The following is a 15086-nucleotide window of genomic DNA, read 5'->3' as shown; positions in this document are numbered from 1 at the left end:
GTTGGATGGCATCACCGCCTCAATGGACAAGTTTGAGTAGGCTCCGGGAGTCGGTGATGGACAAGGAAGCCTGGCGTGCTACCGTCCATGGGGTTGCAAAGAGGTGGACACAACTGAGCGACTGAACTGAGTGCCCTATAGTTGTGCAGTTTCTTCATTACTCTTGTTAAATTTGCTTGTGGTTGGTGCTTCCAACATGTTTAAGAAACATCTGCGATAGTTTTTTAAGTCTTTAATTAGAAAACTCAACAAAAATATATATTTTACATAATGCATACATTCTTAGTATCTGCAGGTAAGATAAATAACAGAAGGCAAAAGCAGATATACTGTATTGTTTCTCTTTGGCAAGTCACCAGTATTATCCTCTGCAGAAACATAGGATATGTGTATAAAAAAAAAAACAAAAAAAACAAATCCCCACCACAGTCTTAACTGTCCCTTAGTACAAACAAAATATTTAGCAATAATACAGTAGATGGATTTTTCAAATTGACTAAAATTTATAGTACTTTATTTATACCACAGGGGTTAAAGTAGCAAGCTGCTCTCCAAACTTAAGGCCCGCCGCAACAGTTAGGGGAAAAAAAAAAGACATGCCTTTTTCCTGGTTATATCCTATTTTTAATTTAATAATGTCACATTCAAACTCTACCTCTCAGATGCCACTCCTAACAAAAACAAAATTCTTCCCTAAACAGAAGTTGTTTTACTTGCAAGTCAGTTGTCTGACCACCCCTCAACCAAATATACGTTTTGTATGGTGCAATTCAGCTTTCTTAAGTTAGTATTTACCAGCTAACTCAGTGTTACAGAATAAAAAGTTACTTCCACCTTACAGCAAAGATATATATTGCGGCTCTACTGAAGCAACATATACATGCTGAAACTAAGAATGAGAAAAGCAAAAGGGTCCATTCAACACACAGCAGCTTATATATAAATATATACATGTACATATGTTTTCACAGTTAAATTTTAGAAAAAAATTTACATTTGATATGTTCAGAAATAGTTCTAAGGTCTATAAATAATATTTTAAAAGCTCAACTGATCAAAATGCAATACAAGAATCTATCAAATTAAATAGATCTCCTAAACCTTGAAGTCAGTAAAGCTTGAGGTTTGTGTAATGTGTTCAGTCCCTAATACTAGGGAAGGCAGCGTCCTCTAAAGACGGTAGGAGAGAAACTCTAAAACTCTGGAAGGAACCGGCAGCTCCCGGACTTCCTGGGTGGGCATCACTCTCCGGATTGACATGCGACATAAATGTTGAAGGCTAGGGACTTGCCTTGGAGTTGCCCAAAAATACACACTTCCATCATGTGTCCTGAACAGAAACAAACAAAAATCACAGGCTCAGTCACACAAATCCACATATTTCATCACCCTACACTTCAAACAATTACCACCAAGGCTGCAAGCTGGAGCCACAAATTGCACATTAAAACCTGATTAAGACCTGCAATTGTATTATAAAGAGTCCTTATGGAATTTACTGAGTAACATACAGGCTGCTTTGACTAAAGCCAACTTAAATTGCCTCTTAAGAGAAAAATCACTTACCCAGCAGCTAAAACACTGCCATCAGTAGAAAAGGCACAGCAAAGACCATTGCTCAAAGGTGCAACCTGCACAGGATAATCCTCATCAATTCTCCAGAACCTCACCATTCTAGAAAGGAAATAAATTGTCCAATAATTATCTAGTTGGAAATTTAAGGTAAAAGCAACTTTTAAAATTCAGAAAGAAATCACTCTGTGCTAAATCAGAAAACAAAAAGGAAAACAAACAAAAAGGAAAACAATGATTATTGGCAAATAACTCTCCCCATGTTTCTTAACATTCTAGAAAGATCGTAATGAGTCACTTTCTAAATCGATGTTCCCAAACTGCTTAGTGCCATATCCAGGCACATTGATAAAAGTATGGGAAAATGGAATGGCTGCATCTAGTTTCTGATTCTTACCAAAAGCAGCACATTTCAGACACGTGACATTTCATCCTTACAGTTCCAATTTCAGTAGGTACTAATGACTGTTTTTACCATTTATTTCATTTTGACAATGTCCTTGTTTCAACCTTTATAAGATATTACTTAAAAAAAGAAACCTGTCAGCTGAGCTAAAAAGCTAATTAAAAATGTACCTAGTTTGCCTGAACTAGTTAATAAAGAACAAAGGAAAAGGCACTCATCTTCAGTTTACACAAATACTACTCAGGCCAATATTCTTTAAGACACACCAACATCTCCCAAAGTGTTGTCTAGATAAAAAGTCATTAAAACTCAAACTGTAGAAAGATTTTTTCATCCTTAAGAATGTTTTTTATTAAGTAGAAGAATGAAAGGAAATCTTTAAAAGACAGTAATAAAAATGTCAAGCTGTACTTCACACACTTACTTATCATCAGCAAGGCTTGCAACGTGCAGTCCATCATGACTGAACGATACAGATCGTACCCATCGGTCATTTGCTCCTCCAGCAAATATTGGAGTGGGTGGGGGAAACAGGTGCCTGAAGTAAAAGACGTTTTTAGGGCAAGTGAGAGTCACCTCAAGAAACAAAACTACTTTGTACATCAGTCTTTGAATAGTTTAGAGTGGCCTTCATGAACACAATTGAGAAGAGTTGATCTACCCACTTTAAACGAAGTAATTAAACCTAATTACTAATCTCCCTTTTAGAGTGGTTTAAGACTCTTAAGACTAAGTTTACGGTTCCCCAACACAAAACTCTAAATATAATTACCACTTCTACAGAGTCATGCCCTGTTAAGTAACAAGATCTGTATCAAGACAGTCAAGTTTATTGGTAGAATTTAAATGCATTATTAAAGGGCATAAATGATAACCACGTTTCAAATTACTATACTGTAAGTTTAGATGTCACATGTTAATGATTCTGATCAACTCTGGGACTTCTTACACTACACTGACAGTAGAGAAGAATTATAGACTGAAATAATACAAGCTGTACCCACCCAAATTCCATCAGAATGGCTCCAGTGTGTGGATCCCAGATATACACTCGAGTATCGTAAGATGCCGTAGCCAGCAATGCTCCATCAGGAGAAAAGTCACAAGCTACAACATCGTGGTGATGCCCTTCTAGTTTTCGTATCATGGTGTATTTATCCATATCCCAAAGGAAAACCTGTAAGAAAAGGCACATGTTATAGCTTCACTCAGACATGCAGAGGACAAAATCGCACATCTTAAACTAAAACAGCTAAATTTAATTAAAATTATATTAAATTAAACATTATAAATTATGAATAATTAAAATATGCTCAGTGTCATAGTCAGATTAAAATCAGTTTTTAAGTTAATTAAGATAGACATGCAAATTCTATTTCAAATGTTTCTGTTAAATGTTAATTTAAAAATAAGCCTAAACACAAAAAAGGCAATGCAACTTAACCACAAAATTATACTGAAATCCGTTTATTCCAAAAACTAATTAACTAAAATATACAAAAATAAATAGGGTTAAGTACTACAAACCCCCTTTTTTTTATTTCCAGAAACTACCAAATTTTTTAAAAATATACAGACAGAAAATATAAGGTTAACAAATTGTTACTCCATTGGCATCTCCCTTTGAGATAATCACTTGTTTACAATAGGCTTGGGTCACCAACGTGAGCCTAGGAAGAGAAACAGATACTGCAAGCAAAGAGAATTTTTCACAGCCAAATGAAATTTCTTTGGCAAACAACAAGGATGTTAAACCACATTACAAATGAAAATGCTAATTTACAAAAATAATACAATTAACATTTCTGTGAATTAAGATTTGCCAATCTTATTTTTCCCAAACCGACCACAATCGTTAGTCATTTTAAGTGTAAAACATTTAAGTTACTTTAGTACTAGTTCACACATAGTTTTAGATTCTAAAGATCAGTGTAGTTAGACTGTGCAGAATAGCTCTGAACAGGATTCTCATGTTTACTTCAGTCTGTTATATTAAACATCAGCTTAGAGGTTTGTAACAATCCTAATAAGATAAACTCTCCTCCTCTTGGAGTAAAGCAATCCTTTTTGCTACTTTTTTTCTGCACAGACACAATATATTACTTCCAAAGAAAATACATACAAACTTTCAGTTGGATCAAAGACTTAAGGTATCTCTAGTATCACAATGAATTCCAAAAAATAGCACAGAGAAACCATTTGAAAGCCAATTACATTACACTAAATTGGTTTCACATGTTAAGACTCCCAATTCCACCAGACTGGAAGATCAATTACATCGGAGGAGTCAGTTGGTTTCACTGCGGGGGGAATTATTTTTAATTATTTTTAAAAAGAAAAAAAGAAAGAAAGAAAAGCAGAAAGTGGACATCGACCAGCACCTGTGTACGTACAGTACACCTTGCAGCCGAATGCAAGGTTACTTCATCCTATGGTAAAGGTCGCCCCCAGCCCGGTAGCCAGAGATGCCACTCTTTCTGCCCAGCTAACACCATTGTGCGCCTGTGTGCGAGTGGTGCCAGCATAACCTCAATCACACCAATATTGCTGCCACCACCTGTGACAGGGAAAGCAAGAAGCATATGGAAAACACACAGCCTAAAATAGCAATGTCAATATCTAGCTTTGCTCTTCTTATGATTTTTAAAGAACTGAGTATTTTTTCCCTAAACTGTCAACATTTGCAACTATCATTTTAACACCCTTCTTGGCTAAATAAAATCCATTTTAACCAGACTCCCACCCCCATTAATTCAAAGTGTATTGTGATCATCACATTTATTTGGACGTCAACCATTTTCATAAATACCTGAAGCTAATAAGATCTCTTTATACTAACATAGCTAGTAGGTAACTGACTAAAGGGGGGTCCATCAATAAGGATAACTCTCTTAAGAGTCACTTTATACTTAATCTGTTGACAGGTATGCTATGTAAGACAGACCATATAAAATTTAGATGAAATTCACTCTAGGACATACATGACTGTTATTTTTATTCTTTTTAGATTTTTAAATTACTTTTTTCAGTTAAATGTCCAGGACCAGCTGGGACTCAAAACTTTTTTAACAGCAAACTGGACCAAAAAGAAAAAAAAAAAATAGAACAACAGAGAAGAAAATAATTAGCAAGGGAATGTTTTAACATTTGGACTAGATCTCTTCTACAACATATATACTTTCCTAGATCTTATAAAAAATAAAATTGCCATACCCCATATTTTACATATCACCTCTAACTAAAGCAACCCAATTTCTCACTTTATAATATTATCAATAATTATATTTATTTAATTTCCCTCATGCAAATTCTCCCCCATCATGAAATAACACATTTAAGATATTTAAGACACCGAGCACAGACTTAATAGGATACCAGATTTAAAATGATTTTGCATACATTATTACAATCCAATTCACAATAAATATACAGGAACTTTGACACATACTGCTTTACTGGCTCCCACTGAACACAGCATAGAAGAGTCAGGAGAGAATGCACAGCTATACACCCAGTTCTGATGGCCCCGCAATACTTTCATCATGTTTCCTGAACAAAAAGAAAATATCTGTGTTAACCCTGGAATGTAATTCAAATGACTAGCATTTCAAAAATGGCAGAATCACAAACTTCTAAGGGGCAGTGATCTATAACACTAGAGCTCTACAACAGGGGTTGGCAATATACACCCAGTGCTTATTTTTGCACCTAAGTTTTACTGAAACACAAGCATGCCCATTGTTGTGGCCACAGAGGAGACTTAACTACTGCAGAGATAGTATGGTCTACAAGCCTAGATAGTTACCATCTGGCCCTTTAAGAAAAGGTCAGCTGACTCTTAGTTTTTTATTTTTATTTTTTTACCTTTTGGAATCCCTTAACAGCTAAGCAATTAGAGAATCGATAAATGTAGATAGAAGAGGTGCCACATGGTTTGGTAGTAGTGTATTGTTCTCTCAGTAACGGTTACTACCCATAAGCCGAAACAAGTCTCCAAATCTGAGGGACTTGTTTCCTACTCCACCCAATTTAAGCTACACTTGTCTAAACAAGCCTGTCAACTTCCAGCTTGAGGCTGGAGGAGCACCAATGGATCTTAATGTAAGGTTCTAGTTAAAACTTAAAATTCTTTCACTGGAGGTTAAGAAGGGGGAAGAAATGCTCATCTCAGGTCCTCTCAAACAAGGCAGATTCCCCAAAACTTTGTAAAGGCACCACAATTACCAATGTTTCCAAAAAAGCTAAAACTTGACACTGACATTCCTTTTACTATATTGGAGGGTAAATCTCTTATTTTATAATTTCTGACTTAACCTATCCAAGTTATGTTTAGTATTTACGTATTATAAATTCTGGTGTATAAATCATGTTTGAATTTACATTTTATTAATTACTAAGGAGTATCTTTCATTACATCAAGATCTTCTTAAATTTTCACTAAGCAAATAGGAAGTTGATAACCTTCCCCAATATAAAGGAAATAAACCAACACAAAACCAGTTCGAATAAAACCTTAAAACTGATATAGATTTTGTCCTCAAATAGTTGATACAGATCTGTATAGTTAGTTTCCGAGTAATATCAGATTGTTTACTTAGAGTAACTGCTGGCTCCTATTTCAGGTCATATTTTCAGTTTTGTTTGATCTGCACAGGGAAAAGGGGCCAAAGGACTAGGCAGAGAAAAGGAAACTATGATCATGTCACTGTTAACCTCAAGTGTTTGTAATACATCTCAGTAATAATACCCAGAAACTAATTCTTTTCCACAGCCTAGAAAGACAGACATACCATCATCTTTCAGGTCCCACACTCTCAGAGTTTTGTCTCTTGAAGCTGACACCAGGATCAAGCTCCCATCTGGAGCAAAAGTTAAATCTCTGACCACTTCAGTATGATCTACCAAGTTAAGGAGGAGTTTTCCTAAATGCAATGGAAGGTCAGAAAGAGGCAATGTTAATAATTTTTACCAGCTTTCATATTTTTAAAAATCAGGTTTCTCATCATTAAAAAAAGAAAGGAGAGAAATAGATGGGGACCTCCTTTGTAAAATGACTTATTTATTAGTGTGCTTTTACTATTATCTTTAGATTCACTATTTATAATGTCTTAAAATGAATTATCTCAAAGATACCAAAGCCTAAATTTATTAGAAAAATTAAAAGGGAATTTCTGAAATGTGAACAAACTCTTGGACCAAGTCAACTTAATATCAAGAAAATCTGCATCATTTAAAATCTTTGTGGGACTTCCCTGGTGGCCCAGTGGCTAAGATTCCACATTCCAAATGCAGAGGGCCTGGGTCTGATCCCCGGTCAGGGAACAAGATGTGGCAGGCCACAACTAAGACCCCATGCAGCCAAATCATTTTTTTAAAAAAACACCCTTGTATAGTAACAGCCTAAACTTTTAAACATAATCTCAATGAAAAAAAGTATTTATTCATCTACTATATGAGTTTTGTTTTTCTATGAAAAGTGATGTGCTTACCTTTTAAACTTTTCCCCAGAATTCAATCAAATTTACTGATTCATTATCCCCACTCAATGTTAATATCGCTTGCTGTATTCTAATGTACATACTGTTTTAAAGCTCATTTTAAAAAATCTTTTAAATTTTGGAGTACAGACTAACAGTCTGAAACTACACATTTTAGGTAGCGAAGAGCACATTTACTTTTTTTGGGGGGGCGGTGCACTGCAAGCATGTCTCATGTTTTTTGAGATCTTAGTTCCCAGACCAGGGATCAAACCCATGCCCCTTGCAGGGAAGCACCTGCCAAGCCCTAACTACTGGACTGCCAGTGAATTCCCAGGACATATTTACTTTTAACTGCCCAAAGAATTTATCTTCTCAACCTACCTGGTTAAACTTTAGATAAAATGTCACTAAAGCCTTCCAGAGGCTAGATAATGATTGCTGAAAACCAGATTTACCTTGAATGCCTCTAAGCTATTATATATTGAAAAAGTATATAAGCAAACATCTTGCAATTTGAGTCATAAAGCACATTACTACAAGTGATAATTAACTAAATGTTCCTTAGGCATGCCCTTCCTACTATAATATTCTCTGAAGAGTGATCAAGAAATATGAACTCTATTTTCCTAAATTAAAACTATAAGCTGCAGGCGCCATTTAGGCCAATAAAGATATATGTATAAAGACAGATTCAGAGGATCAATTCTTGCTTCTCCGTAAGTTAAAATCCTCAAATCGTATTCTTCTAGTGTCTACAAGCTATGCTTACATCATAAAATAATCAAGTTTGCTTTCAAGACTATGACTTCATACCTGTATATACATCCCATATTTTGATACATCCACTGTTTAACCCTGTGGCAAGGAGTAGCTGATCTTGTCCAAATCTGAATCGATGCCATTCTATATTTACACAGCGACTCTGTTTCTCTGGAACTGAGGATCCAAAAGCAAGACTCCAGACTATATCGCCACAGTCTATAATATGCTCACGAGGCTTATTTTTCTGACCACCATCACTGTTTTGTCTTGATAATCTTAAACCACTTGAATTGGTGATATTCTTGGTGCCATGCAAGAGACTGGTAAAAAAAAAAAAGCCAGATTGTCATCTAGTTATTATTTATTCTGGACTCCTGTGGATACTAATAAGTGTTTGCTAAAATAACTTCCATATTATTATAGTACTACTGAGTAACAACAGAATCCTTATAGATGGGAAAGGGAAAATCTGCTATTAGCTATGTGGGCATGACCAAATAAATTCAGACCAAAATCCTCAGTGTCTAAGAAAAAGTTCAACAATAAAAAGCAATCTGTAATTTTGTCATTTCAAATGTGTTTCAATATATCCTTATTGATGTAGAATCCTATATTAATTAGGGCTCTTTTCATTAACCCAAAAGTATAAACAAGCAGAAAACAGAAAACTCTGAGAACATATTGTGAAGCTGACACCAGAAAACTGTCTAAATGCCATAATAATCAGCAGCAATAAAGACATTAATGAATAAAACCATTAAGGTAAACTAGACACAAGAAGAAGGGGAAGACTTTAAATTCAGGGCACACATTTTAGAAATGACACTACGTGCGTGCGCTAGCTGCTCAGTCATGTCTGACTCTGCGACCCCAAAAAGCAGCCCGCCAGGCTCCTCTGTCCATGGGATTCTCCAGGCAAGAATACTGGGGTGGGTTGCCATGCCCTTCTCCAGGGGATCTTTCCAACCCAGGGATTGAACTCAGGTCTCCTGGGCTGCAGGCAGATTCTTTACCACCTGAGCCGCCAGGGACTTCCCTGGTGGCTCACACACATTTTAGAAACTACACTATCAAGGCACAATTAATCTGCCTTTTACTATATGGAAAAGAAAAACACCAAACTATCTGAGAAAATATTCTGTAATATATAATTAAGGCTAGACAATTCTTTCCACAGATTTTCTAACAAATACATTCAGCTTATGATCAAATATGTAAAACAGTCTTCAAAAGAAATAACATAAAACGACGAAATTAACTGTGTTAGTCCACACAGAAAAAAGTAAATCCTACAGATAGATACAAAATACAAAAAAGAAGAGTCTTACAAGTTCTTAAGGCACTGGGACCACGGAACAAGCTTCACTGTGCGATGTCCTTGTGACCAGGCAAAGTACGAACCATCTGGGGCAAAAGCAACAGTCCAATTTTCACGACCACATTTCTTGTCAAAAGGAGCTGCTGGAGCTAAAAGTTCACCTATAGTACGTGATCTCACTAAAAGAAAAAATACAAGACATTGTGTATAACAACAATGAATTTGAGACTGTATCCATATTACTTTGGCATTCACTCAACTCCACTGACTTTGCCCCCTCTTTTATGCACCAAGTTCTGCATTCTACCCTTTGAAGAGAGAGAGGCTGCATGAAGACCCCTTGATGATCATAAACATCTTTATAAGTTCTGGCGAAGTGATTTTCCTAAAATTTTCCAAATCAAGAACTTTTAAAGAAAGTTTCAATTAAGGAAAAAAAAAAAAAAACCTGGTCAAATAAAAATAAGTAATGATCTCTCAGGGCTAGCAATTACTGAAGTCCTGACTTTCACACAGTGTTATGCTTTTTTTTTTGGCTGTGCCAGATCTTAGTTGTAGCATGTGAGATCTCCCATATTTGTTGAGACACGTGGAATCTAGTTCCAGATTGAACCGGGGCCCCCTGCATTGGGAGCACAGTTTTAGCCACTGGACCACCAGGGAAGCCCCTGCCTTGTTTTCTTCAAATTACTAACATTTAAAATGCAAGAAACCAAAGTTGCTCTACAGGAAAAGTATCTTCTGCAAATAGCAGCTTTCAAAAACCATAATCCACTATAAAGTATAGTATTATATCACTACTCAATGGAAGCACTATCAAATGAATGGTCTAGTCAGACAAGAATATTCTTATCTTTTTCAGGTCACAAAAATAAAAAAATCCTCCAACCTGTACTTTAAAATGCATTATAGGGATTTCACTGGTGATATGGTGGCTAGGACTCTGCACTTCCACTGCAGGGGGCAGGTTCCCCTGGCTGGGGAACTAAGAGCTCACATGACAAGTGGCACAGCCAAACAAGCAAAAAATAAAATAAAATGCATTATATTTGTGATTCTCAAATAGTGGTCCTCAGTATCTTCCTAATGGGCCACCAAACTGATCCCCAAATGGAAGTAATTCTTTCAGTTTTTAAGGACAGAAAAGTGGAACAATTTCATGTCTTTTTATTTTTGTGCACATGCAAATGTGGCTGCTATTTCCTCGATTCTGGGACAGGATCTTCTTAAGCCTGTCGCCACTGCTGTCTTGGGCTCGTCTTGATTTCAAATTCTGCTACTCTCCCTTTTCAGTTGTAAGTTACCTTCAGTTTAGTTTCCTGTTATCTATTTTGTGGTTCGCTTTGTGGTCAATTCTGTAATCTATTTTTTATGTTTGGGGCTTAAACTTTCCAACAACGTAGTCTACGTATTGCGATTCAAATGAGAGCCACTGATACTCTTACTGCAAGAGCAGATACACTTACGCAAACCCCCGAAATGTACTCATAGTCTCAATGTATGCTTTGCCAACAGAGAGCGTAGCATCTGGCATGCGACAGGGGCTCAGCAAATATTTATTGAACAAATATGAAAGCACATGTATAAATTCCCATTCTTAAGTGACTTAACTATTTCCTTGCCCAATTCCTTGCCACATTAAACAAATGAGATGTGGTTTAAAAAGGAAAACAAAACTGAAATCTGTTTTCCTGTGATACTCATAAATATGCACCTATTCTGGCATAGCTGAGATTATCAGAATATTTCCTTTTAATGACTCAAAATCTTCCTTCTTGCCACTCTACCCACTCAGTCTTGTGTCTGATCAAAGAGAATAAGAGATCCTGCGCTCACATGACATTCATATATTGAAGACAGTCATGACATCAGGAACTAAATCTTTTCACCATGATAAAATCTGGTGAGTTTTCAATCATCCCTTAGATTGCATTGTTTCAAGTCCATTCTCTATCTTCACTTTCATACTGTTCTAGATAAATTCCAGTTAATAATGGCCCTTAAAACAGTGGAACCTTTTCAACTAACACATTATTGCAGGTGTGATTTAATCAAAAGCAGATCTCTGCCCCACCCCACCCCCCCAATACCCCTGCCCCACTTGTATCAAAACAGCAACAATTTCACTGGCAGGAACATGACTTTAATATACAATTCACAAACCAGTGACACTCTTGATGCCTGCAGAATGATTTTTTAAAGCATACAAATGACAGCGTTCCCTGGTAGCTTAGTGGTTAAGATTCTGGGCTTTCACTGCCATGGCCAGGGTTCAATCCCTGGTCAGGGACTAAAATCCCAAAAGTTGTGCAGTAGTCAGACAACACACACACAAACGATTTTAGAGAAGGCTTGCTGCTTCATGTCCCCCTCCATGCCTTCAAGCCCACAATCTTATATCATCATTTTTGTGCCTGGCCCCGTGATCTGCAACCTCCGCCCATTTTTTTCCTAAAGTGGAGGTGGGGGGGCTTCTCTTTAACCACATCTATCTTTTAGAATCCACAAATTTTAGGAGGAAAAAAAAATCGAAGTTCACAAATAAGGGACACAAGTTCTAAAATTCAGCTGAAAAACATGCAAGCATTTTCTTAAAAAGAGAAAGCCTCTGATTAAACTAGATGAATGTACTTGTAGGGCCACCCTCAACAAATACTGCCAAATAAATACACTATACCATTACAAGTATTTAGCTAATAATTACTCTGTGTTTCTTTGCTTATTAACACGATATATAAAATGATCATTGCATTTAACCAAATAATTTAAATACTTACTGGTACCATATTATACACTAGCACAAACTTTATAATAAAGAAAAAAATCTCTTGAACTTTTATATATGACCTGCAACTGCTGAATGTTAGTATCCTAAGTATGATTTAACAGCTTTGTATAATGGAAAGGCTGCCTGCCAGGGAAGCTGGCCATAAGATACAACACTATACACATCATCTGAGTCACTGCTCAACCAAGCAAACCAGATTCAGCTCCTTCACATTCTTCCCTGCAATTTCATAACCATAAAGGGAGGATCTGTGGCACAGCCTTGTGAAAGAGCGCTGTAGCTCTAGGCAGTAACCGCCTGTCATAGACTTCTTTCATCAATCATGGAATCTTGCCTCCTCTTTCAGTACTTATTTTAAAAAGAAACAAAGAAACAAAAACCCAGACTTAAAAAGTTTACGAAAGGCAAAAGTTCTTTTAGATATTTGGCATCTAGTTAGTAACTTTACACTATAACCAGGAAATAACACTGAGACTTAAACACACAAAAAATAATTTAAAAGGCTACTTAGTGGGTGGTTCCACCTCATGCTGGTATGCTAAGAAGCACTGTCCAATCCATAGAAGAGAGGATTGGAAAGTTTTCAAAATGATTCAAGATGAAGTAAAATACAGATATAAGAAAGGCAAATCACTCATCCTCAGTGTCACTGTAAGTAGGAAAGAAAAAACAAACCCCAGGGAATGAGAATAAGAACTTTTGACTTCTATATTCCACAGTTTTAACAACTGGACATGAATTTTGTCTTCGCTGTATGTTTAAAATAGTTATTAAAACCAGGGGTAAAGTCCCCTCCTAACCTGCCAGTCACCCTTATCCGTAAGAGAACAAAAGACCGGAATTCTAAGACAGCTGCCTCTAGATATAAAACTTCACCCACACACAGGATAGAGGGCCTTTTGGCTAATTTAGCTTCTTCCTTTCTCTAGAAAACCTCCTCCAAATATTCAAAAATGTTCACCAATTTAGTTGAACAACAAGGAAATGCAAACGCTCTCTGCTTAGTAGCTACCTCCAATTTTCATTTAACACAGTGGTGGGGAGATGCTAAATCTATTTCATTTTTTAAAGTAAAAACTGCATATCTGTACATAAATGTATTATGATTATTTATTACATATATACAGACATATACATATATATATTGGCTGCCCTGCGGGGCTTGTGGGATCTTTAGTTTCCGACCAGGGAATCCAACCCAGGGCTCGCAAGTGAAAGCGCCCTGTCCTAGCCACCGGACCGCCAGGGAATTCCGCAAACTGCGGATATTTAAATACTAAACAGTCAAACCTCAATTCCCCTTAAAGTGATTCCACTTTAAGGTATTTTACCTTAAGAGAGAGGATTTAGATAACGTAAGGTGCTTTCAAGTGAGTCATTGGGGTAGGTCGGGGACCTTCAACATCTACTGGCCTGTCTTCGGCTTGGCCACTAAGCCAGTTTCCAGACAGCCTTTTCAAGAGTTCGCTCTTCTCTAAGTCAGGTTTTCTCCGGTCACTCCACCCAATCACCCTGCTCCTCCCTATATGAAAGATAACTGAGTCTCCTCCCCTGAGCTTGCTGCCCTTCTGAACACCATACCATTTTTAAAAACATTTTTTCCAGGCTGATAGCTGCATTCCTCTTTATAGTTGTTCGTATACACGAAGACCCACCCTTTAATAATAGCTCGGAACAGACAAGTATACTTCTCTTCATCGGAAACTGGAAACTTTTTAAGAGCCGGATCTTTTGCCCAGCCCTCCCCTGCCCACTCGACGCCCCAGGCCCTTAACCAAGAGAAATCCAGGAGAACGGCCCTGCTCAGCCCGCCGGCGAAAAAAACTAGGGTGGGGGGAACATGTCCGCCCCGGCCACACGATCCCTGCAGCTCTCGCCACTCGGCTCTCCGGTCCTCTCTGCCTCCTCTGCCCGCCGCCTCCCTCCTTGCGGAGCGCACAGTAGGCGCCGCTTCAATTCTGATCCCATTTACCCTCGGCGACACCCACCCGCAGGGTAGCTTCCTTCCTCTTCGCTCCAGGGCTCGAGCCCGACTCACTGTTCTTCCTCAGACTCACCCTCCTCCGGGGAGTCCCTGCCTCTCCGTCGCCCCCGCGCGCTCGCCAGCACCCCTCACCCACCGTCCCATTCCTCACCGATCTCTTTCTCGTTGACCCTCGGGGGAAAGCTGGCCATCTATGGGATACCGTCTGATTCCGGGGGCGCGATGCGGACGCAACGACACAGAGTTAAGGCGAGCGCCGAGGGGCGTGACGCGGGCTGGGTCCCTCCCGGTCCCGGGGACAGAGGGGAGGGGCGGGACGGTCGCAGAGGCTTCTGCCGACTGCCCCGGGAAAGCTCTGGGAGGCCTCTGACCGAACTACGGAGTTAAACCCAGACAATAGATGCTGGTCCCTTCCTCCTGCCTACGAAGGAAGACACCTCCCTCCACGCTTCCGAGAGCAAACGAGACACTGGAGACAAAATGGCGGGCGGCGCCGGGGATATCTGGAGGCCGGGGGCGGGGTTCGTGACGTCATAGCGCTATACCCCGCCTCTCGACGTTCGAGACGTGACGGCCTCGGCTCCGCGCCCCGCCCTCCCTCCGGGTGAGCGCGGGCGTTGTCCCGGGGACCCGACCGGTAGCCGGAAGAGCGCGGGGGCGGAGCAGGCGGAGGGCCCGCTGCGCCAGCCGAGGCCCCCAAAGCTAAGCTGGAACCTGCGGACTGTGCGGCTTTCCTGGCCCGGGTCCCAGCATGATATTTATAAGTTGAAGCACCT

General features: G+C 38.7%; 1 protein-coding gene across 1 annotated transcript; it reads right to left on the bottom strand.

Annotated features, from left to right (window-relative positions):
• WSB1 (WD repeat and SOCS box containing 1) lies at nucleotides 218–14810 on the bottom strand. Its single transcript, XM_005693239.3, has 9 exons — nucleotides 14462–14810; nucleotides 9549–9717; nucleotides 8272–8540; nucleotides 6769–6900; nucleotides 5427–5527; nucleotides 2983–3155; nucleotides 2403–2516; nucleotides 1567–1674; nucleotides 218–1330 (listed from the first exon to the last, which is right to left on the bottom strand). Exons 1-9 carry the CDS (start codon nucleotides 14499–14501, stop codon nucleotides 1171–1173), a joined length of 1266 nt encoding a protein of 421 aa, XP_005693296.1. The 5' UTR covers nucleotides 14502–14810; the 3' UTR covers nucleotides 218–1170.

The sequence above is a fragment of the Capra hircus genome, chromosome 19 (genome assembly GCF_001704415.2).
Source record: "Capra hircus breed San Clemente chromosome 19, ASM170441v1, whole genome shotgun sequence".
Lineage (NCBI taxonomy): Eukaryota > Metazoa > Chordata > Mammalia > Artiodactyla > Bovidae > Capra > Capra hircus.
This window is presented reverse-complemented; position numbering and strand designations above follow the sequence as displayed.